Source organism: Saccopteryx leptura, chromosome X (genome assembly GCF_036850995.1).
Source record: "Saccopteryx leptura isolate mSacLep1 chromosome X, mSacLep1_pri_phased_curated, whole genome shotgun sequence".
NCBI lineage: Eukaryota > Metazoa > Chordata > Mammalia > Chiroptera > Emballonuridae > Saccopteryx > Saccopteryx leptura.
The window spans coordinates 98,339,501-98,362,039 of record NC_089516.1 but is presented as its reverse complement, the minus strand read 5'-3'; the positions used below and the strand labels follow the sequence as shown (position 1 = coordinate 98,362,039).

Below are 22,539 nucleotides of genomic sequence, written 5' to 3'. Positions count from 1 at the left end.
AGGAAGGAAATAATAAACATCAGAGCAGAAGTAAATGACATAGAGGCTAAAGAAACAATACAGAGGATCAATGAAACCAAGAGCTAGTTCTCTGAAAGGGTAAACAAGATCAATGAATTTTTAACAAGACTAACCAAAAATAAAAAAGAGAGAGGACTCAAATAAATAAAATTAAAATGAGAGTGGAGAAATAACAACTGACACAACAGAAATAAAAAATATTGTAAGAAAATACTTTGAAGAATTGTATGCCAAAAAACTAAACAACTCAGGTGAAATAGACAAATTCCTTGAAACATATAATCTTTCAAAAATCAATCTGGAAGAATCAGAAAACCTAAACAGACCAATTACAAGAAATTAGATCAACACAGTTATCAAAAAACCCTCAAGAAATAAACGCCCTGCGCCAGATGGCTTCACTGGTGAATTCTACCAAATATTCAAAGAAGAACTAACCCCTATCCTTCTCAAGCTATTTCAAAAAACTCTAGAGGAAGAAGACTTCCAAGTCCCATTTATGAGGCGAGCATAATTCTGATTCCAAACCACGCAAAGACAACACAAAGAAAGAAAATTATATGCCAGTATCCCTGATGAATTTAGATGCTCAAATCCTCAACAAAATATTAGCAAACTGGACCAAGCAATACATGAAAAAAAAAATCATATGTCATGATCAAGTGGGATTTACTCTGGGGAGGCAAGGATGATACAATATTCGTAAATCAATCAATGTGATTCATCGCATAAACAAAAAAAAAGGAGAAAAACCACATGATAATTTCAATAGATGCAGAAAAAGCATTTGATAAAATCCAGCACCCATTTATGATCAAAACGCTCAACATAGTGGGAATACAAGGAACATTCCTCAACATGATAAAGGCCATCAATGACAAACCCACAGCCAACATCATAATTAATAGGCAAAAATTAAAAGCAATTCCATAAGATCTGGAACAAGGCAGGGGTGCCCCCTTTCACCACTCTTATTCAATACAGTACTGGAAGTCCTAGCTACAGCAATCAAACAAGAAGAAGAAATAAAAGGCATCCAAATTGGAAAAGAAGAAGTAAAACTATCATTATTTGCAGATGATATGATACTGTATACAGAAAACCCTAAAGTCTCAGTCAAAAAACTACTGGACCTGATCAATGAATTCAGCAATGTGGCAGGGTATAAAATTAAAACACAGAAATCAGAGATATTTTTATACACCAACAATGAACTGTCAGAAATAAGAATTAAGAAAACAATCCCCTTCACAATTGCAACAACAACAAAAAATAAAGTACCTAGGAGTACATTTAACCAAGGAGGTTAAAGATTTGTACTCGAAAAATTATAAAACACTGATAAAAGAAATCAAGAAAGATACAAACAACTGGTAGCATATACTGTGCTCATGGTTAGGAAGAATAACCATCATTAAAATATCTATATTACCCAAAGCAATTTATAAATTCAATGCAATACCAATTAAAATATCAATGACATACTTCAAAGATACAGAACACATATTCCAAAAACTTATATGGAACCAAAAAAGAACACGAATAGCCTCAGCAATCTTGAAAAAGAAGAATAAAGTGGGAGGTATCACACTTCCTGATATCAAGTTATACTCCATGGCCATTGTACTCAAAACAGCTTGGTACTGTCCTAAGAACAGGCATATAGATCAATGGAACAGAACAGAGAACCCTGAAATAAACCCACACCTTTATGGACAATTGATATGTGAAAAAGGAGGTAAGGGCATACAATGGATTAAAGACAGTCTCTTTAACAAATGGTGTTGGGAAAATTGGACAGCTACCTGCAAAAAAATGAAACTAGACCACCAACTTACACCATTCACAAAAGTAAACTCAAAATGGATAAAAGACTTAAATGTAAGTCGTGAAACTATAAGCATCTTAGAAGAAAACATAGGCAGTAAGCTCACCGAAATCTCTTCCAGCAATATATTAGCTGATTTATCTCCACGGGGAAGTGAAATAAAATACAGGATAAGAAAATATGACTATATCAAACTAAAAAGCTTTTGTACAGCTAAAGACAAGATGAACAGAATAAAAAGAGAAACCACACAATGGGAGAACATATTCGACAATACGTCTGATAAGGGGTTAATAACCAAAATTTATAAAGAACTTGTAAATCTCAACACCAGGAAGACAATCCAATAAAAAAATGGGCAAAAAAAAAAAAAAATGAATAGATACTTCTCCAAAGAGGACATACAGATGGCCAATAGACAAATGAAAAAATGTTTAACATCACTAATCATTAGAGAAATGCAAATTAAAACCACAATGAGATATCACCTCACACTGGTCAGAATGGCACTCATGAACAAAACAACACAGAATAAGTGCTGGCGAGGATGTGGAGAAAAGGGAACCCTCCTGCATTGCTGGTGGGAATGCAGACTGGTGCATCCACTGTGGAAAACAGTATGAAGATTCCTCAAAAAATTAGAAATGGAACTGCCTTTTGACTCAGGCATCCCACTTTTACGAATATATCCCAAGAACACCATATCACTGATTCAAAAAAAGAAATGGGCCCTGGCCGGTTGGGTCAGTGGTAGAGCGTCGGCCTGGCGTGCAGGAGTCCCAGGTTTGATTCCTGGCCAGGGCACATAGGAGAGGCACTCATCTGCTTCTCTACCCCTCCCCCTCTCCTTCCTCTGTCTCTCTCTTCCCCTCCCACAGCCAAGGCTCCATTGGAGCAAAGTTGGCCCAGGCACTGAGGATGGCTCTATGGCCTCTGCCTCAGGTGCTAGAATGGCTCTGGTTGCAACAGAGCAACGCCCCTGATGGGCAGAGCATCAGAGCATCACCCCCTGGTGGGCATGCCGGGTGGATCCTGGTCAGGCACATGTGGGAGTCTGTCTGACTGCCTCCCCGTTTCCAACTTCAGAAAAATAAAAAAATAAAAAAAAAGAAATGCACCCCATGTTTATGGCAGCATTGTTCACAATAGCAAAGATCTGGAAACAGCCCAAGTGTCTGTCAGTAGATGAGTGGATTAAAAAGCTGTGGTACATATATACAATGGAATACTATGGGGCCATGAAAAAGAAGGAAATGTTACCTTTTGCAACAACATGGATGAACCTGGAAACTATTATGTTAAGTGAAATAAGCCAGGCAGAGAAAGAAAAATATCATATGACCTCACTCATTTGAGGAATTCAAGGAACAATGTGAACTGAGGAACGGAATTAAACCTGAAGGGAAAGGGGGAGGGAGCTCTTGGAAAGGGGGCAAGGGAGATGTTGAGGGAACACGGGGAAGGGGGGATGCATTCAGGGAGACACTAGAATCTATGTAACACAATAAATTAAATAAATAAAAGGGTTAATTAAAAAAATAAATAAAATAAAATGTAGGTGGGTCTCATCCAATCACTTGAATACTCTAATACATAAAAAATGACTTACCTGGAAGAATGAATTCTACCAGCAGACTGTCTTTTGTCTTGAACTGCAACATCAGCTCTTTGTTGTGTCTCCAGACTGCTTGCCTATTGTGCAAATATTGAACGTTGACAGTCACCATAATCCACATGAGCCAATTCCTTCAAAATAAATCTCTCTACATATTTATATACATATTATTGATTTTATTTCTGTGGAGAATCCTGATTAATAGATACATAATAAACTTTTTATTAAGGTCATTACCATAAACTTTGAAGTCAAATACATTTGGGTTTTGAATTATACCTTTGCCATATTATTCAGGATTTTGACATTGAGCCTCTGTTTCCTCATCTGCTAAAACAGGGAATCTGAACCTCTCAGGGCTATTGTGCAGATGAACAGAAATCACACATACAATACTTAGCACAAAGTGAATGCTAAATAACTGGTTATAATTGTCATTGATGTTATTACAATGAAATTTTTCTTCCTAAAGTTCTTACACAGGAACAATTTTAGGTACTGCCACTTTCATCCTTCCTTTCTATGACTCCTTGAAATGTGTTTTGATCACACAACATCTATCTTGAGTTGCATATTTAAAATTTTTTCTTGCAGTATGGAAATTAATACATATATGTAGTTACAATTTACCTGAGTCTCTATAATTTGTAACTTGAATCTTTTAAGCCTTCACCGAGCAATTTCTTTCTTTTCTTTTCCTTTCTTTCCTTCATTTTTTTTTCTTAAGTGAGAGGAAGGAGATAGTGAGACAGACATCTGCATGTGCTCTGACCGGGATCCACCTTGCAACACCTGTCTGGGGCTGATGCTTGAATTAACCGAGCTATCTTCAGCACTGAGGCTGACACTCAGACCAACTGAGCTATCCTCAGTGCCTGGAGCCAGCGCTATGACCAACAAAGCTATTCACAGCACCTAGGGACAACGCTCAACAATTGAGCCTTTGGCTGCAAGTGGGGAAGAGAGGAATAAAGGGAGAGGGAGGGGAAGAAATGCAGATGGTCATTTCTCATGTGTTTCCTGACCAGGGATCAAATTCAAGACATCTGCACACCAGATCAATGCTCTATTCACTGAGCCAACCAACCAGGGACCTTGGAACAATTTCAGAGCTGAAGCACCCAGTTTTATTTAATTAATTCCAAGTCAATGAGTGGCTGATGGGTGCTGAGAACAGCTACTAACACGACATAGAAGCAGGAGAATAGAAGAATGACCTTGTTACCTCATTTATACTCTTCTGACACAAAGAGAAATGTAGAAAAATTATAAGAACACAGATAAGTTTTCCTGCTACCCATTACCTCAATGTATATAAGATACAGGTTGGCTGTTTTAATCCTTCACACAGAGGCTTCATTCCTGAATCTTCCAGGGTATTTTTTATAAAGCTAAAATCTGTTAGATATTCGTTGATGGGTTTCAAATACCAAAGAGAGGTGTCTGCTACAAGAAGCTGTGAGGTGGCAATAAATCAGTCTGAGTGGAGAAAAAGACATTCAGAGAAGAAGAAAAAATAGGATTCCCTTTAAAGGAAGCTATTTGCACCTTATTAATATAATGAATTATTTCAATTCATTCAATAATTAACTTATTGGGTGCTTACCACTTTTCTAGATGCTAAAAACACAGAAATAATTAAGCCCCAGATCCAGCTTTAAAGGACTGCACAGTTAATGGGGAAAAATCAGATCATCATGGGTTATTAAACAATGTGAAAAAATACTGCAAGTGGTAAGAACAGAATACCATGGAGACACAGAAATGTTCTGGAGGATCAAGAAATAGTTATAACAGGAAGAAATACTTGAGTGCTGCTGTGAAAAGAGATTAAAAATTGAACAGGAGCTAGGTGAATGAGAAGAATGGGAGTGGGGAGAGCAGGAGGGACTGACAATCCGCTCATAGAATAGTCTCTGCAAAAGCCAAAAGGTAAGAAAGGATGCTTCATTTGTGAAATGCCAATTATCTGCTACAGTCTATTTAAAAAGACTGGAAGGATAAACTGTATATCCAACTATGAGCATTGGTTAGCTTTCAGATGGGGGAAGGGTGGGGTTATAGGGAGACATTTACTTTCTAGGTAAATAAAATTTATTTACAATCAACTACTATATACTTAAAAACTATAAGATGTTATTCAAAAATATATATTTTTAAAACTTTGGAAAACATAATACATGGTTATTAATAAATAATTTTTAAAATAGAGAAAAATATAAAGTTTTTTTTTTAAATGTACTATATTTCTACCTCCCAGAAACAACCAATGTTAAGAATCTGGTGTATGTTCTTCCATTCTATTTCCAAGACACTTGTTCAAAGACACACACACACACACACACACACAGATTTGTTTTTATTTTTCACAAAAATGGAGTTAGAGAAAATGTTACATCAACTTACATGCACTTTATCATTCAGTCCTCATTGTAAGCCCATAGATAGAAAATGAAGCCTGGCCTGTGGTGGTGCAGTGGATAAAGCATCATCTGGAACGCTGGGGTCGCTGGTTCAAAACCCCAGGCTTGCCTGGTTAAGGCACATACGGGAAGCAACTACTACGAGTTGATGCTTCCCATTCCTCTCTCCTTCTCTCTCTCTCTCTCTCTCTCTTCTCTCTAAAACCAATAAATAAAATCATTAAAAAAAAGTGAAACTGAAATGCCGTTATAGCACAAGGTCATATATTAAGCAGCAAAGTAGGACTCAACCTGGAGTCTGTCTGGTTTATCCTGTAGGCATCAGAAAGCCATTGGAAGTTTAAAGAGACATGGTCAGACCCTTCTAACAAGGTAGAGAGGAGACAGATCTGGTATCAAATGGCTGAAGACATCCAGGAAATAAATGGTGGGTGGTGTAGACGCTGGACTAGAATGGTGGGGCTGGGCGGGAGATAGGCAACTTCAAAACAGTGTCACAGGTATTAAAGGCCAAGATTTAGAACCATTTAGTTACTGCAGTGTTCAGGCCTGTTGTTTGGCCCCACCCCCTTACCCCATTGGATAGCTGATGTCATAGAGAGTTAGGGGCTCTTACCACTCAAGAACATTTCTGGTCTAAAAGGCTCGAGACCCCTGGAGTAGGATAAACCATTGTGGCGATGAGAGGGGGTGACGTTTTTTAATACCTCATTAGAAGCACTTCACATTCTTGAAACTAAGTCTCTTCTGACCACTCCTGTTTCTTTCACCTTCAAGAACTTTCAACCGTGTAATGGGGTCCCTTTATTTCCTGGGTGGGGGGAGGACCTTCCTGCCACTCTCACTACCACCCCTGCTGAATCTGGAAGTTGGAACAGTCCGGGATAATAAAAGTCCCCGCTTGGCTTCTAGAATTCCTTTCCCCCGAGCCACTGGGGAGAGAAGTAGGTCTCTCTCCGGGTGTGGCCAGAAGGTGTGGTCAACATACACCTGCTCTGGCCCACATCGGGAGCGGTGAAGCCTGGCAGAAGGTATCCTGGGAATGGGGAGAGGTTGTGAGGGGGGTGAGAAGGGCAAGCCAGTGGGAAGAGCTGTGGGGAGGAGGCACTAAGGGAAGTGGGCCTAACAGGAAACCAGCCTAACAGGAAGTGGGGCCTAATGGGAAAAGGGCCTAATGGGAAGCAGGTGCTAATGGGAAGTGGGGCCTAATGGGAAATGGACCTAAAGGGAAGTGGGGCCTATTGGGAAGCGGGCCTAACGGGAAGCGGGTGCTAACGGGAAGCGGGTGCTTACGGGAAACGGGCCTAATGGGAAGTGGGGCCTATCGGGAAACGGGCCTAATGGGAAACGGGGCCTAACGGGAAGCAGGTGCTATGGGAAAAGGGGCCTAACAGGAAATGGGGCCTAATGGGATGTGGGGCCTAACAGGAAGCGAGGCTAATGGGAAACATTTCAAACGGGAAGTGGGGCTAAAAGAAAGAGACAACTGGTTGATTTCATTCCTGCAGAACAGCCAGGCCCCTAAGGCCCTCTTCCATCATGGCCATGAGACCTGAGGACCCCTCTACTGGGTTCCAGCATGGCAGTGTGCTGGCTTTCATCAATGAGAAAATGGCCAGACACGTAAAAGGCCCCGAGTTCTACCTGGAGAATATATCCCTGTCCTGGACGGAGGTGGAAGACAAACTAAAAGGCATCATAGAGGACACTGCAATGACCAGCGAGGCCAAAGAGGCTTGTACCTGGGCTAGCCTGGCCCTGGGTGTGTGCTTTGCCTGTAAGCAGGGCCAGTTACATGCTTTCAGGGTGCAGAGGTTACACGACTACATCAGACTGCATAAATCGGCCTCACAGGCCTTGGCCACCGGCATGAGGGAGCTCACCGAACGCTATGAGGCAGAGCGCAGGGAGGCAGATTCTCAGCTGCGGATGACCCAGGCCGAGCTGAGTATGGCTCAGAAAGAAAAGGAACTGCTGAAGTGGAAGCTTTTCCAGGCTGTAAGTTTACCCCACTTGGTGCCTCCCTGCCCAGTATTTCCTTTCTGCCCAACCCCCATCCCCAGAGCATGTCTTAACCTTGTCCAACTTCTCTACAGGAGATGAAGTCAGCCTGGGAATGTCAGAAGACTCCAGAGGAGCCAAGCCTGGCTACTTGCAGTGTGTTCGGGACTAAAGGAGCAGATGAGGAGAAATATAAGGCATGGCCTGCAGTTACTACTACCGCTGCTGGTGCTGCAGAAGGAAAAGGAAGACACAAGGATGATCAGGGGATGGTGAAGGTGGAGGGAGTGAAGAGCGTTGAGGGGGCAAAGGCTGTAGAAGAGCTTGGTGGAGACCTCCCACAGCTTTATGGACCTGTGGGGCAGAAAACACACATCTCTGAAAGGCAGAGGCAGGGAAATACCAGCTCAGTGGAAACAACCACACTTTACTTTTCTGACACTACTCAGCCTAGGTCCACAGTCCCAGCAGCAACCCTTCCGGTCCAGCTCCCTGCCTCGTATGCATACCCATTTTCATATCCCTTCTTCCCTTTCCCAGAAGCACTCACCCCGTTCCCATCAGAGGCAGGAGCTCCAACTCAGACATCTCTTTACTGGGGGCCTTCTGCTACTGGGGCCCAGGGAACATACCAAGAACCAGAAAGAAACAAGAAAGCCTTCCAGCCCAAAGAACAGTCAAGACTTTCAGTATTTAACAGGCCTGGGACTTGGAAGTGCCCCTGGTGTAATGGCATGAATATTTCATGGAGGGAAATTTGCCGCCACTGTGACAAGGGCATCTGGTTACAGAACGCTTAACTTAATAAACGTAACAATACAGCATCAATAGATCCTTAAGGGTAATTAATTTCCAGAGGGGGAGAGGTCGGGGGAGAAGCTAGGTGGAGTGGGGGGAAGGGGTTCGTGGGAGCATGGGGCTAGGGGGAGTTGGAGGGAGGTGGGGTGGAAAGTATGGAGAGACATATTTTGATGGTCTCAAATTTTGTGTTCTAGAGCATAAGTATTCGACAGCCCAGAAGTGTTGCTTGTTTGTATGTATCTCTCCCCAACCCTAGTATCAGGTGGAGCTGAGCACCCACTCTCTCCCACCCACCTAGGCTGTATGATTGCAGCAGGAGTAGACATTTGACTCACCCTGAGCCAAATAGACTCTCTTACTAGAAAATCAGAACAGATTCCACAGTCAGGAACGTGTGTTGCGATGTAGCGGTGGGTCAGTTGGAATTGGAGCCAAGGTCAGAGCCATGGACACAACAGCCACAGCTAAGGCCTGGTCCTGGGTATGGGCAAGGGAAGCCATGTGCTTTACAAAGGCCAAGTGGCTTTTAGAGCAGTGGTCCCCAACCTTTTTTGGGCCACGGACCGGTTTAATGTCAGAAAATATTTTCACGGACTGGCCTTTAGGGTGGGACAGATAATTTATCATGTGACCAAGACAAGCGTCAAGAGTCAGTCTTAGACGGATGTAACAGAGGGAATCTGGTCATTTTTTAAAAATAAAACATTGTTCAGACTTAAATATAAATAAAACGGAAATAATGTAAGTTATTTATTCTTTCTCTGTGGACCAGTACCAAATGGCCCACTGACCGGTACCGGTCCGCAGCCTGGGGGTTGGGGACCACTGCTTCAGAGGACACCAATATTACGTTCCAGGGAGCAGAGAGGCACAGATAAGGAAAGAAGAGTTGGTCCTGTAACCCTAGAAATAAGAGAGTGGCAGCCTAACCACCTTTCTACTTCCTGCAATTATTTTGTGTAAAAATCCACTCTACCCCTATCCCCTTTTCTTGAAGCTAATTTAAATGGGTCCCTGTTCTGGGGAGAGTGCTCCTGCTCTGGGAACCATACTATTTCCAAGTCCGAAATTGACACCAGAATAGCAGTTGCAAAACACAGGCCATCAAAGAAAATGCTGGAGCTGGCTGGGGAGGTACCTCAGGGAGTGATGGGTAGTCAGGTTTCCTGTACCCCACGAGTCTCCAGGAATGAAAGGGATAAGAAGCTCATTCAGTAAAAAGAGACCCAGGGTTAATTCCAGGGTTAACTCCAGGCTTACACTAGCAGAGATTTGCCACTCCTAAGGGAATTCCTCAGGGCTACCTACAGAGAACACTAGCACCAGTTACAGGTGATGACTGCTGTGGCTGTTCATCTCCATGACAAGAGAATCCTTCCCCAGTCCCCAGTGGGCAGAACAAGGAATTCAAGCCACTTCCAAGGAGGTGAGTAAGCAACTCTAGTGCACAGATCATTTGCAGGTCTACTAGACCAGTGTTTTTCAACCAGTGTGCCGCAGCACACTAGTGTGCCGTGAGACATGGTCAGGTGTGAGTATAAATACATTTAGAAACCATATTATTAACTATATGTATAATATGTACTGTGTTAGAGTGTCATTTTGTGTCATTTTGGTAGGTGGTGTGCCCCAGGATTTTGTAAGTGTAAAAAATGTGTCGCGGTTCAAAAAGTTGAAAATCACTGGACCATTGACCAGAGTATGGTGCCAACCTGAGGGATCCTGTTCCCCAACCCACCACCAGGATAAGTGTAGGAGGGGAATCTGGGTACAAAGCACTCAGTGAATTCAGAAGTGTGGAATAGAACATATCCCAACGGGAAGTCCATTTCCAAAGGGAGGGGGTGAATTGGGAAAAGGGGGGGGGAGGATAGTCTGCCGTCTCCTCCTCTCATGGCAATATAAGCTATATTGTTGAGCAGGGCTATTTGCATGGTTTAGCCCAAAGTTAGAAGGATGGTGAGAAATCACACAGACCTAGAGATTGCACCTGTAATGGCCCTGGGACCTCTCAGCAGCAGCTGAGTGTGACTTGGGCATGTATCGACAATCATCAGTATTGGGAGCAAGATTTTTAGCCTGCATTTGTCAGAAATGTCCTTGAGATTGTTTATATCCTTCTAGGGTAGGGCCTCTAAATCTCAGCACTGTTTTGACACGGGGTTGGATAATTCTATTTTGGAGAGATTGTCCGGTATACTGTAGGATATTTGGCAGAATCCCTGGCCTCTATCCAGATGCCAGGAGCACATCCCCGAGTTGTGACAACCAGAAATGTCTCCAGATAGTGCCACATGTCCGTGGGGTGGGAGGAATCGTCCTTCACTGGGAATCATGGAGGAAATAAGGTATTTAAGAGTAGTCAGAATAGGGTTAAGAGAATTTCCAGGGAGCAGGCTCAGTAGTGCCCAGGGTTGCAGGGGGTCCTTAAGACAGGAAGTAAAAAAGTGTTCCTTGGGTCTGGCATTCACTTTTGATCTTTGAGCAAATCTGGGTGGGAGAGGGGAAGAAGCCAAACTGACAGTACTGAGGAAAGAGGAAGCAGGAAGTAAGGAAGTATTCTCTTCTTCAAGGATTCCTGGCTGTGAATTCAGGGAAGGAGTGTGGTGACATACATAGCTGAGGGTTCTTTTGAAAATGGGAGAAACTGGAGCCGTAGGGAAGAAGACAGCTGAGGAAAGCTGTCTTCAGACAGCTGAGGAAAGCCTGAAAACAAGCATATGTAAAAGAATGAGGCATATCCTGCATACTGTGTTGGAGGCATATCCATTGTACTGTTTGAAAAAAAAATACAAAGGCCAATTTTGTTCTCTGTGAAATAAAACCCCCAAAGTTCTGTAAGTGTGTATATGTATGCTATGTATATTATGATTTATGTGTGCCTTAAGTTATAGATATATGTTTGAATAAGCAAAGAGAAATGTCTAGAAAGACATTTAGCAGATAAAGTATTACCTAGGGAGATTGGGATCAGGGATGGGAAGCAGGAGTGGAGGGGTGTGAGGGCATAGGTTGGGGTGGTTATGGGGCAGAAGGGTGAAGGGATTGTATATCTTCATGTACTTCTGTGCTGTGTAAAGTGAATAATTAAATTCCTACAAAAATACAAAAAATAAAGTGAGTTCACTGGCATGAGTGTGTTTAAAAAGGCCATCTCTTCCTTTGAGACAGGAAGGAAGGAGCAGACACTGATCTGTGTGGCGAGGTTGTGGGAAAATAAGGGAGTTCATGCTTACGTGCTAGTGATATGGACAGACAGGGCACCTGAAAGTGAGTGAAGACAGAAGGCTAGAGTGGAGGTGGAGGCTTCAGAGTGGTGGCACTTTGGGGAGTAACTACAGGGGAGGAATGCACGGAGAGAAAAGGATTATCAAGCTTCATGGACTGGGACAGGACCAAACTGAAAGAACCAAGGGGAGAGGACAGTGAGTCTGGAAGGAAAAGGAAGGGGAGTAAGTCTAGGATTGGCACCAGACACCAGTTTCTTAGGTGTTATAGCTTGCCACCCACTCGCTATAGTAAAAACATCTCATGCAAAAGGGAAAGAGACAGAGGGTCTGGCAAGGATCTGAGCCTACTCCTAGGCTCACAGAATATCTTTTCTTTCTTTTTTTTCCAAATGAGAGGAGGGAAGATAAACATTCTCCTACATGCACCCTGACTGGGATCGTCCTGGCAACCCCTGTCTGGGGCCTATGCTCTGCCCATCTGGGGCCATGCTAGCAACCGAGCCAATTTTAGTGTCTGAGGTGGAAGTTCCATGGAACCATCCTCAGCACCTGGGGCCAATGCACTCAAAACAATTGATCCATGGCTGCAGGAGAAGAAGAGGGAGAGAGGTAAGGGGGAGGGATAGAAAAGTAGATGGTCACTTCTCCTGTGTGCCCTGACTGGGAATCAAATCCGGGACATCCACACACCAGGCCGACACTACCACTGAGTCAATCAGCCAGGGCCACAGCATATCTTTTCATCTGCTATACTTCTGTGAAAAAACTGAGCACTAGTTATACTTTGTTTTGAGGTCCAATTAGCTTAGGAGTGCAACTTCTAAACACCTAGTCTTTACCTTTAAATACCTAACAGTTTGAAGAAAATTTCAACTTATATCAGGTCTTTGAACTTATAGTATGCATTCCACTGTACTTGGCAGAGCAAGTGTAGCTGAGACAGTGGCAAACTACACAGCTGGAAGGACCTAAAAGAGATGAGAAGGTGAAAATAATTGAAAACAAAACATTTTTAAAAGGCTTATTAACCTCTTCCAAAAATCCTAAGAATTATTGCCTCATTTTTCAGATACAGGAATTAAGGCACAAAACAATTTTAAATATTTTCCTAAAGTCACATAGGTAAGAACAGAACAGGTCTGTCTGATTTCAAAGCCCAAGCCATGTTACTGTGTGCCAGGCACTGAGGTAAGCACTTTACATCCACAAAATATTTTATCTGGTCCTTAACCCATTGAAAGCTATTATAGTCACCATTTTATAAATGCTCAGAAAGGTCAAACTGTCTTTACAATATAACTGATTTTGGTTTTCAGTACGAACAGAGGAATTAATGGCAATAATTAAGAACTAGGAGGGCTCAATAGTAAACTTTCTGTAACATGCTTGAGAAAGGAATATTTCTGGTTAAAATTTGAGAGGCAGGGAGGCAGAAAGACAGACTCTCACATGAGTCCTGAACTGGGATCCATGCAGCAAGCCCCCTACCAGGGGATGCTCTGCCCATCTGGGGCCACTGCTCCGTTGCTTGTCAACCGAGCTATTTCAGCACCTGAGGTGAGGCCATGGAGCCATCCTCAATGCCTGGGGCCAACCTGCTCAAACCAGTTGAGACATGGCTTTGGGAAGGGAAGCGGGGGGTGGGGGGAGCAAATGGTCGCTACTCCTGTGTGCCCTGACCGGGAATCAAACCTGGGACCTTCCAGTTAAATTTTGAAGAGAGTTTAAGTCCTCTGATAAAGGCAATAGGGTGGGAAGTGGAACTCCTTCTAAGCCTGATATTCTATAAACCCCAAGGGAACCAGACACTGTTTCCATCAGCTTTTAAAATCTCTAAATGGGTTTATCCATTACCTTAATGTATAATATACAATTGGATTAAAGTTGTCATAAATTCATCAAGACACTGTAGTCAAAGTCCTTCATAATTTTGAGTTCATGTATCCTCTCTTACCCCTTCCCCTGTAGTCAAAAATTCTCGCTGCACCTCCCTTCCCCTCTCTCTCCACTTCTCTCAAACACATACTATGCTACTCAAGTCCACAACTATGCTACTTACCCTTGAGGAAATGCAACTCTCCAAGAAAAGACTCAGGTTCTATTCTTCAAGTAGAGTCTTCTGCCCATTCATCTCCTTCTCAAGGGCCCCTACCTCTCATCTGCCCACACAGCTAAAGGAGAGGCACTGTCAATCAACCAGAGTATTGGCAACAGACTTATGACTGATGGCATTTTCTACATAACACAGGTATGTATCTTGGCTGCTTTAGTCAACAAATCAGTAGAACTGTTTTTTGTAGTATACAGTCTGTATTTTATAAATGGTTTACCTAAGCCTCTTTGAACTCTAGCTCTTGACCCTCTGAAGTTGCTAAATATGATGGAAAGAGCTCAGGCTTTAAAGGAACATGCACAGTACAACTCTACTCCTTACTAAAGTGGAGCCCTGAGGCCTCAGTGATGTAATGTATGCAGAGGAGAGTGACAACCAATTCAGTGTTAACTTTATAACCTTTTCCAGAATAGTCAACACCAAAATAGCAGTGTCCTCAGTGATAATCTTCATGATTTATGTGCTCATAATACATTATAACTATAGAACACAATCACTCTGTAAATGTATAACAGTGAAGACCAGACACATAACACACACATACACATAATGGTTAGCACATTGCTTGGCACATGTGCTCAAATTTTAGCTGTACCTTAGTGTCTACCTAGGTCAATACATGATATTCAACAAATCTGTCTCATGAAAAATCTGTTTATAATAAAAGAAGAGACTTACAGTCTTTTATGATAATACATATTTTGGAGATTATGGAAACCAGTTGTATCTTCTCCTATTCTTTTTTCTTATTTTTTGGGAAACACAAAACTGTTGAGACATTCTCAAGAGATTAATGGGTAAATATTCTATCCATGTAATGTCTTAATATGCACACACCTATACACATGTGACATAGTTTTAAATATTCAGAAAAATCCCAAAGTTTATGAGGAGAAGTAGCGGAAAGAGACTAAACAGGGTTATCTAAATTATATCCACTCTTATGTCATTCAGTTACTCACCTTTGTGGTCAAAAACTCCAGGTACAAGTGGGTTCTATAGCTTTTCTTTTCTTTTGACTGTTAATCCTAGCAAATCAGGAAGACTGTAATCCAAAACACAAATGATAACTGTAAGGTTTAGTGTAAACCTGAAGTAAAAAAAAAAAAAAAAAAAAAGGAACTCAAGGAAGACTACTTGCTTAAGGTACTACAGAGTTTATGAAGAGAAAAGCCCAATAACCAAGTAGACAGTTGAAGTGGGACTTCAGGGATCACATGAAAATAGAACAAAACCAACAGTCTTCAATTTCAGAAAAAAAAAGTGTAGACTGCAAACATTTTTTGAACTTAGAAATTAAATTTAATGGGATGACACTAGTCCATGGGAACACATAGGTTTCAGTTGCACATCTTTGTAGCACATGAACTATTCATTGCATTGTGTGCCCATCACCCAAAGTCAAACCACTTTCTGTCACTGTATATTTGATCCCCGTTAGTCCCCTCACCCTCACCCCCTCCCTCTAGTAACAACTTCACTTTGGTCTATGTCTGAGTCTTAGTTTCTTTTATCTCATATGAGTAAAATTATATAGTTCTTACTTTTTCTGATTTACTTATTTTGCTTAGCATAATATTTTCAAGGTCCATCCATGTTATCCTAAATGGCAATATACCATCATTTCTTATGGCTGAGTAGTATTCCAGTGTATATATGTACTACACCTTCTTTATCCAATCCTCTGTTGAGGGACACTTCCATTGTTTCTGTCTTGGCCACCATGAATAACGATGCAATGAACATGGGGGTGCATATGTCTTTACACAGAAATATTTTCAAATTTTTTAAGCAGATACTCAGTAGAAGGATTGCTGGGTCATATAGTATTTCTATTCTCAATTTTTTGAGGAACCACCATTCTGTTTTCACAGTGGCTGTACCAGTTTACATTTCTACCAGCAGTGAATGAGGTTTCCTTTTTCTCCACAACCTCTCCAACACTTGTTATTACCTGTCTTGTTGATAACAGTCAATCTAACAGGTGTGAGGTAGTATCTCGTACTTTTGATTTGCATTTCTCTGATAACTAGTGAAGATAAGCATTTTAATTTCATATATCCATTTGCTGTATATCTTCATGAGAGAAGTGTTTGTTCAGATCGTCTCTCCATTTTTTAATTGGATTGTTGCTTAGCTTTATGAGTTCTTTATATATTTTAGATATCAACCCCTTGTTGGAGCTGTTGTTTGCAAATATCACCTTCTATTTGGTTGGCTGTCTTTTTGGTTTTTTGTCCACTTCTTTTGCTGTGCAGAAGCATTTTAGTTCAATATAGCCCTATTCATTTATTTTTGTCTTTACTTCTCTTGCCTTTGGGATCAAATTCATAAAATGTTCTCTATGGTCAAGGTCCATAAGTTTAGTACCTATGTTTTCTTTTATGTAACTTATTGCTTCAGATATCATATGTAGGTCTTTGGTCTATTTTGAATTTTTGTGCAGGGAGATAAGTTAGTCAAATTTCATTCTTTTGCATGTGGCATTCCAGTTTTCCCCACACCACTTATTGAAGAGGCTTTATTTCCTCCATTGTGTGTTTTTGGTCCCTTTGTCAAAAATTGCCCATATATATGTGCTTTTATTTCTGGGCTCTCGATTCTGATCCATTGTTCTTCCTGATAATTAAAACAATACCATGTTGTTTTGATTATTATGACTCTGTAGTCAGGTAGTATAACAAGAGTGATACCTCCAGCTTCATTCTTTTTTTTTCTCAGAATTGCTTTGGCTATCTGGAGTCTTTTGTACTTCATAGAAATCTGATGATTTATTTTTTTGGGGGGGTTCTATTTCTTTTAAAAAGGACATTGGGATTTTAATGGGGATTGCATTAAATCTGTCTATTGTTTTGGATAATATGGCCATTTTAACCATGTTGATTCTCCCAATCCACATATATGGAATATCTTTTCATTTCATTGTATCTTTTTCAATCTCTTTTAATAATGCTTTGCAGTTTTCAGTATATAGATCCTTCATATCCTTTGTTTATTCTTAGGTATTCTGCTGTTGTCATTACAATTATAAAAGGTATTTTTTTTCTATTCATTTTCTGAGGCTTCATTATTGGCATATAGGAAAGCAGTAGATTTTTGTAAATTGATTTTGTACCCTGTGACTTTACTGTATCTATTTATTGTTACTAATAGTTCTTTGGTGGATTCTTTAGAGTTCCCTACATACAGAATCATGTCATCTGCAAAAAGTGATATTTTTACTTCTTTCCCAATATGGATACCTTTATTTCTTTCTCTTAGCTGATTGCATCGGATAGGACTTCCAGTATTATGTTGAATAAGAGTGTAGAGTTGGCATCCTTGTCTTGTTCCTGATTTTAGAGGAAAAGCTTTCATTTTTTCACCATTTAGTATGATATTGGCTAATGGCTTGTCATATATGGCTTTTATTATGTTGAGGTATTTTACTTCCATACCTATTTTATTGATTGTTTTAAACATAAATGGATATTGTATCTTATTGATTGCTTTTTCTGCATATATGTCATATGATTTTTGGCCTTTGTTTTGTTAATGTGGTATATTACCTTGATCGATTTACATATGTAGAACCATTTTTGTGCTCCTAAAATAAACCCCACTTGATTGTAATGTAGTATTTTTTAATGTATTCAATTTGCTAATATGTATTTTGTTTAGGACTTTCGAATTGTATTTATCAGAAGTGTTGGTCTGTAGTTTTCTTTTTTCCTGTTATTTTACAGAGACGGAAAGTCAGAGAGAGGGACAGATAGAAAGGGAGAGAGATGAGAAGCATCAATTCTTTGTTGGGGGATCTTAGTTGTTTACTGATTGCTTTCTCAAATGTGACTTAACTGGGGGTCTAAAGCAGAGTGAGTGACCCCTTGCTCAAGCCAGCAACATTGGGCTTCAAGCCAGACTGTTGGGCTCAAGCTAGCGACCCACATCTATGATCCCACGGTCAATCCAGCGATCCTGTGCTCAAGCCAGAAGAGCCCATGCTCAAGCTGGTAATCTCGGATTTTGAACCTGGGTTCTCTCCATCCCGGTCCGACACTCTATCCACTGTGCCACCACCTGGTCAGGCTTTTCCTGTTACCTTTGCCAGGCTTTGGTATAAGGATTATGTTGGCCTCATAAAATGTGTTAGAAAATGTCACTTCTTCAATTTTTGTAAGATTTTGAAAAGAATAGGTACCTAATCATTTTTTAAATGTTTGGTAGAGTTTACTAGTGAGGTTATATGAACTTGGACTTTTATATTTGGGGAGGTTTTTGATAGTTTCAATTTTTTCACTGTTTATTGGTCTGCTTAAGTTTCCTGCTTCTTCATGACTCAATCTAGAAAGATTACATAGTTCTAGGAACTTATCTATTTCTTCTAGGTTATTGAATTTGGTGGTACATAGTCTTTGATTATACTGTAGTATATTCTTTGTACATATATCTGTAATGTCTTTGGTAATTCCTCTTTCATTTCTGATTTTGTTTACATGAGTCATTTCTTATTAGTGAGTCTACTCAGTAGTCAATTTTATTAATCTTTTCAAAGAACCAGCTCTGTTGTATTAAAATTTTTTTGTGTATGACAGAGAGACAGAGAGAAGGACAGACAGGGACAGACAGGAAGGGAGACAGATGAGAGGCATCAAGTCTTCATTGTGGTTCCTTAGTTGTTCATTGATTGCTTTCTCATATGTGCCTTGATCTGGGGGCTACAGCAGACCAAGAGACCCCTTGCTCAAGCCAGTGACCTTGGACTTAAGCTGGTGGGCCTTGCTCAAACCAGATGAGCCTGCACTCAAGCTGGCAACCTCAGGGTTCCAAACCTGGGTTCTCCACATCCCAGTCTCATGCTCTATCCACTGTACAACCACCTAGTCAGGCTGTATTAACTTTTATATATATATGTTTTTCTTTTTGTTTTCTATTTCATTCAGTTCTGCTCTATTTTTTTTATTTAATTTTTTTCTGCTTTCAGTTGCTTTTGTTCTTGTTTTTCTAGTTCTTTAAGATATGTTAGGTTGTTTATTTTTTGTTTCTTCTTATAAACCTGTAATGATATAAAATTCCCTCTTATTACTGCTTTTGCTGCATCCCAGAAGTTTTAATATGTCATGTTGTCATTTTCATGTTTGTACATATAGTTTGATCTTGGTTTTATTTCTTCTTTGACCTAGTCATTTTTTAGAAGTATGTTGTTTAATTTCCACAGTTTTGTGGCTTTTTTACCTCTTTTTTGCAGTTGAATTCTAATTTCAGAGTATTGTGGACTCTGAAATTATAATATAATTGGTATAATTTCAATATTCTCTATAGTTAGAGAATATAATTGGTATAATTTCAATCTTCTTGAATTTGTTGGGGCTAGTTCTGTGAGCCAATATATGGTCTATCCTTGAGAATGTTCCATGCATATTGAAGATTTTATGGGATGAAATGTTCTGTAAATGTAATTTATGTTCATTAAGTCTAATGTGTCATTTAAGGTCAACATTTCTTTATTGATTCTCTGTTTGGATGATCTATCTAGAGCTGTCAATGAAGTATTAAGCTTCCCAACTATGATTGTGTTTTTGTCTGTTTCTCCTATTAGTTTTGTTAGTAGTTGCTTTCTATATTTTAGTGCTGTGTATTTTGTTGCGCATATATTAAGAAGTTTTATAAAATGTCCATCTTTGTCTCTTATTACCTTGTTGTCTTAAAATCAGTTATGTAAGAAATATGTATGGTTATATCTGCTTTTCTTTTAATGTTATTTGCTTGGAGAATCGTTTTAAACACTTTCACTCTAAGTCTACTTTCATCCTTACAGCATAGATGTGTTTTTTGAAAGCAGCATATGGTTGAGTTTTGTTTTTTTGATCCAATCTGCTACTCTTTGTCTCTTTATTGGTAAGTTAGTCAATTTATATTTAAGGTAATTATTGATGTATGAAGATTTTCTATGGCCATTTTATCTTTTGTATTCTAATACCTCTGTGCCTCTATTGGTTCTTTTCCTTTGATTCTGTCACTTGTTTTTGTTTGGTGATATTCCCTATATTTCCCTCTGTTTCTTCGTTTTTAAAGCTATGCATTTTATGTGTGTGTTTGTGTTTACCATTAGGTTATTGAAAAAAAGTTTCATATATTCAAGTGTTTTGTCTTATGAGTGTTTCTGCACTATATCCTTCTTTGCTAATTAAGACCTGTATCCCCTCCACTTAAATGTTTTTGTCACAAATTATCCCTGTTTATATTGTAAGTATTTTGGAGATCTTACAGTTGTGACATTTTGTTTTTTGTATCAGGTAAAATAACCTCCTTGAGTATTCCATGCAGTGAAGGTTTTCTGGTGATAAATTCCCTCAGATTCTGCCTATCTGGAAAAGTTTTTATTTCTCCTTCATATTTTTTTTTAATTTTAATTTATTGTGTTTACATAGATTCTAGTATCCCCCCGAATGCATCCCCCCTCCATCATGTTCCCCACAAGACCCTCCTGTCCCCCCTCCTTGCAATGCCCTCCCCCTTTCCCTCCAGGATTAGCTTTTCTGCTCTCTATAACACTGTTATGTGTACATAATTTCACCAATCTCTTTCCCTTTTCTGAGTTCCTCTTATTGTCCCTTTTCCCTCTGTCCACTTTCCCTCTAAACCCATTGATCCCGCCTTTGTCTCTAGTCTGTTCCTCAGTTCATATTGTTCATTGGATTCCTCAAATGAGTGATATCATAGGATATTTTTCCTTCTCTGCCTGGCTTATTTCACTTAACATAATAGTTTCTAGGTCTATCCCTGTTGTCACAGAAAGTAAGATTTCCTTCTTTTTCATGGCCCCATAGTATTGCATTGTGTATATGTACCATAGCTTTTTAATCCACTCGTCTACTGATGGGCACTTGTGATGTTTCCATATCTTCACTATTGCAAACAACGCTGCCATAAACATGGGGGTGCATTTCTTCTTTTGAATCATTGATGTGGTATTCTTAAGATATATTCATAAGAGTGGGATGGCTGGGTCAAAAGGCAGTTCCACTTTTAATTTTTTGAGGAATCTCCATACTCTTTTCCACAGGGGCTGCACCAGTCTGCATTCACACCAGCAATGCAGGAGGGTTCCCTTTTCTCCACATCTTCGCCAGCACTTATTCTGTGTTGTTTTGTTCATGAGCAACATTCTGACTGGTGTGAGGTGATATCTCTTTGTGGTTTTAATTTGCATTTCTCTAATGATTAGTGATGTTGAACATTTTTTCATATGCCTATTGGACATCTGTATGTCCTCTTTGGAGAAGTGGCTATTCATTTCTTTTGCCCATTTTTTGATTGGATTGTTTATCTTCCTGGTGTTGAGTTTTACAAGTCCTTTATAAATTTTGGTTATTAACCCTTTCTCAGACAAATTTTTGAATATATTCTCCCATTGTATAGTTTGTCTTTTTATTTTGTTCATATTGTCTTTAGCTGTGCAAAAGCTTTTTAGTTTGATGTAGTCCCATTTGTTTATCCTGTCCTTATTTCCCGTGCCTGTGGAAATAACTCAGCAAATATATTCCTGCGAGTGATGTTGGACAATTATTGCCTATGTTTTCTTCTAGGATGCTTATGGTTTCATGACTTACATTTAAGTATTTTATCCATTTTGAGTTATTTTTGCAAATGGTGTAAGTTGGTGGTCTAGTTTCATTTTTTTTGCAGGTAGCCATTCAATTTTCCCAATACCATTTGTTAAAGAGACTGTCTTTACTCCAGTGTATGCTAATACCTCCGTTGTCAAATATCAATTGTCCATAAAGGTGTGGATTTATTTCTGGGTTCTCTGTTCTGTTCCATTGATCTATATGCCTGTTCTTATGCCAATACAAAGCTGTTTTGAGTACAATGGCCTTGTAGTATAACTTGATATCAGGAAGTGTGATACCACCCACTTTATTCTTTTTTCATTCCATATGAATTTTTGGAATATTTGTTCTATATCTTTGAAGTATGTCATTGGTATTTTAATAGGAATTGCATTGAATTTATAAAATGCTTTGGGTAATATAGATATTTTAATGATGTTTATTCTTCCTAACCATGAACACGGTATATGCTTCCACTTGTTTGTATCTTCCTTGATTTCTTTTATCAATGTTTTCTAATTTTCCGAGCACAAGTGTTTAACTTCCTTGGTAAAATTTACTCCCAGGTACTTTATTTTTTTGTTGTTGCAATAGTGAAGGGGATTGTTTTCTTAATTTCTCTTTCAGACAGTTCATTGTTGGTGTATAAAAATGCCTCTGATTATTGAGTATTAATTTTATATACTGCCACCTGGCTGAATTCATTTATCAGGTCCAGTAGTTTTTTGATTGAGACTTTAGGGTTTTCTCTGTACAGTATCATATCATCAGCAAATGATAGTTTTACTTCTTCTTTTTCAATATGGATGCCTTTTATCTCTTCTTCTTGTCTGATTGCTGTGGCTAGGACTTCCAGAACTTTGTTTAATAAGAGTGGTGTAAGGTGGCACCCCTGCCTTGTTCTTGATATTAAAG

General features: G+C 39.7%; 1 protein-coding gene across 1 annotated transcript; it reads left to right on the top strand.

Annotated features, from left to right (window-relative positions):
• Positions 1 to 7,426: 7,426 nt before the first annotated feature.
• On the top strand, positions 7,427 to 8,688 carry TEX13B (testis expressed 13B). Its single transcript, XM_066357856.1, has 2 exons — positions 7,427 to 7,885; positions 7,984 to 8,688. The coding sequence occupies exons 1-2, from the start codon at positions 7,427 to 7,429 to the stop codon at positions 8,686 to 8,688; spliced, it is 1,164 nt and encodes a 387-aa protein (XP_066213953.1).
• The last annotated feature ends 13,851 nt before the right edge of the window (positions 8,689 to 22,539 follow it).

Excerpts from the sequence above, each read along its gene's own strand:
- TEX13B (XM_066357856.1), top strand. The coding sequence starts at position 7,427 with ATGGCCATGAGACCTGAGGACCCCTCTACTGGGTTCCAGCATGGCAGT. Across the intron at positions 7,886-7,983 it reads AGTGGAAGCTTTTCCAGGCT|GAGATGAAGTCAGCCTGGGA; the intron begins GTAAGTTTACCC and ends ACTTCTCTACAG.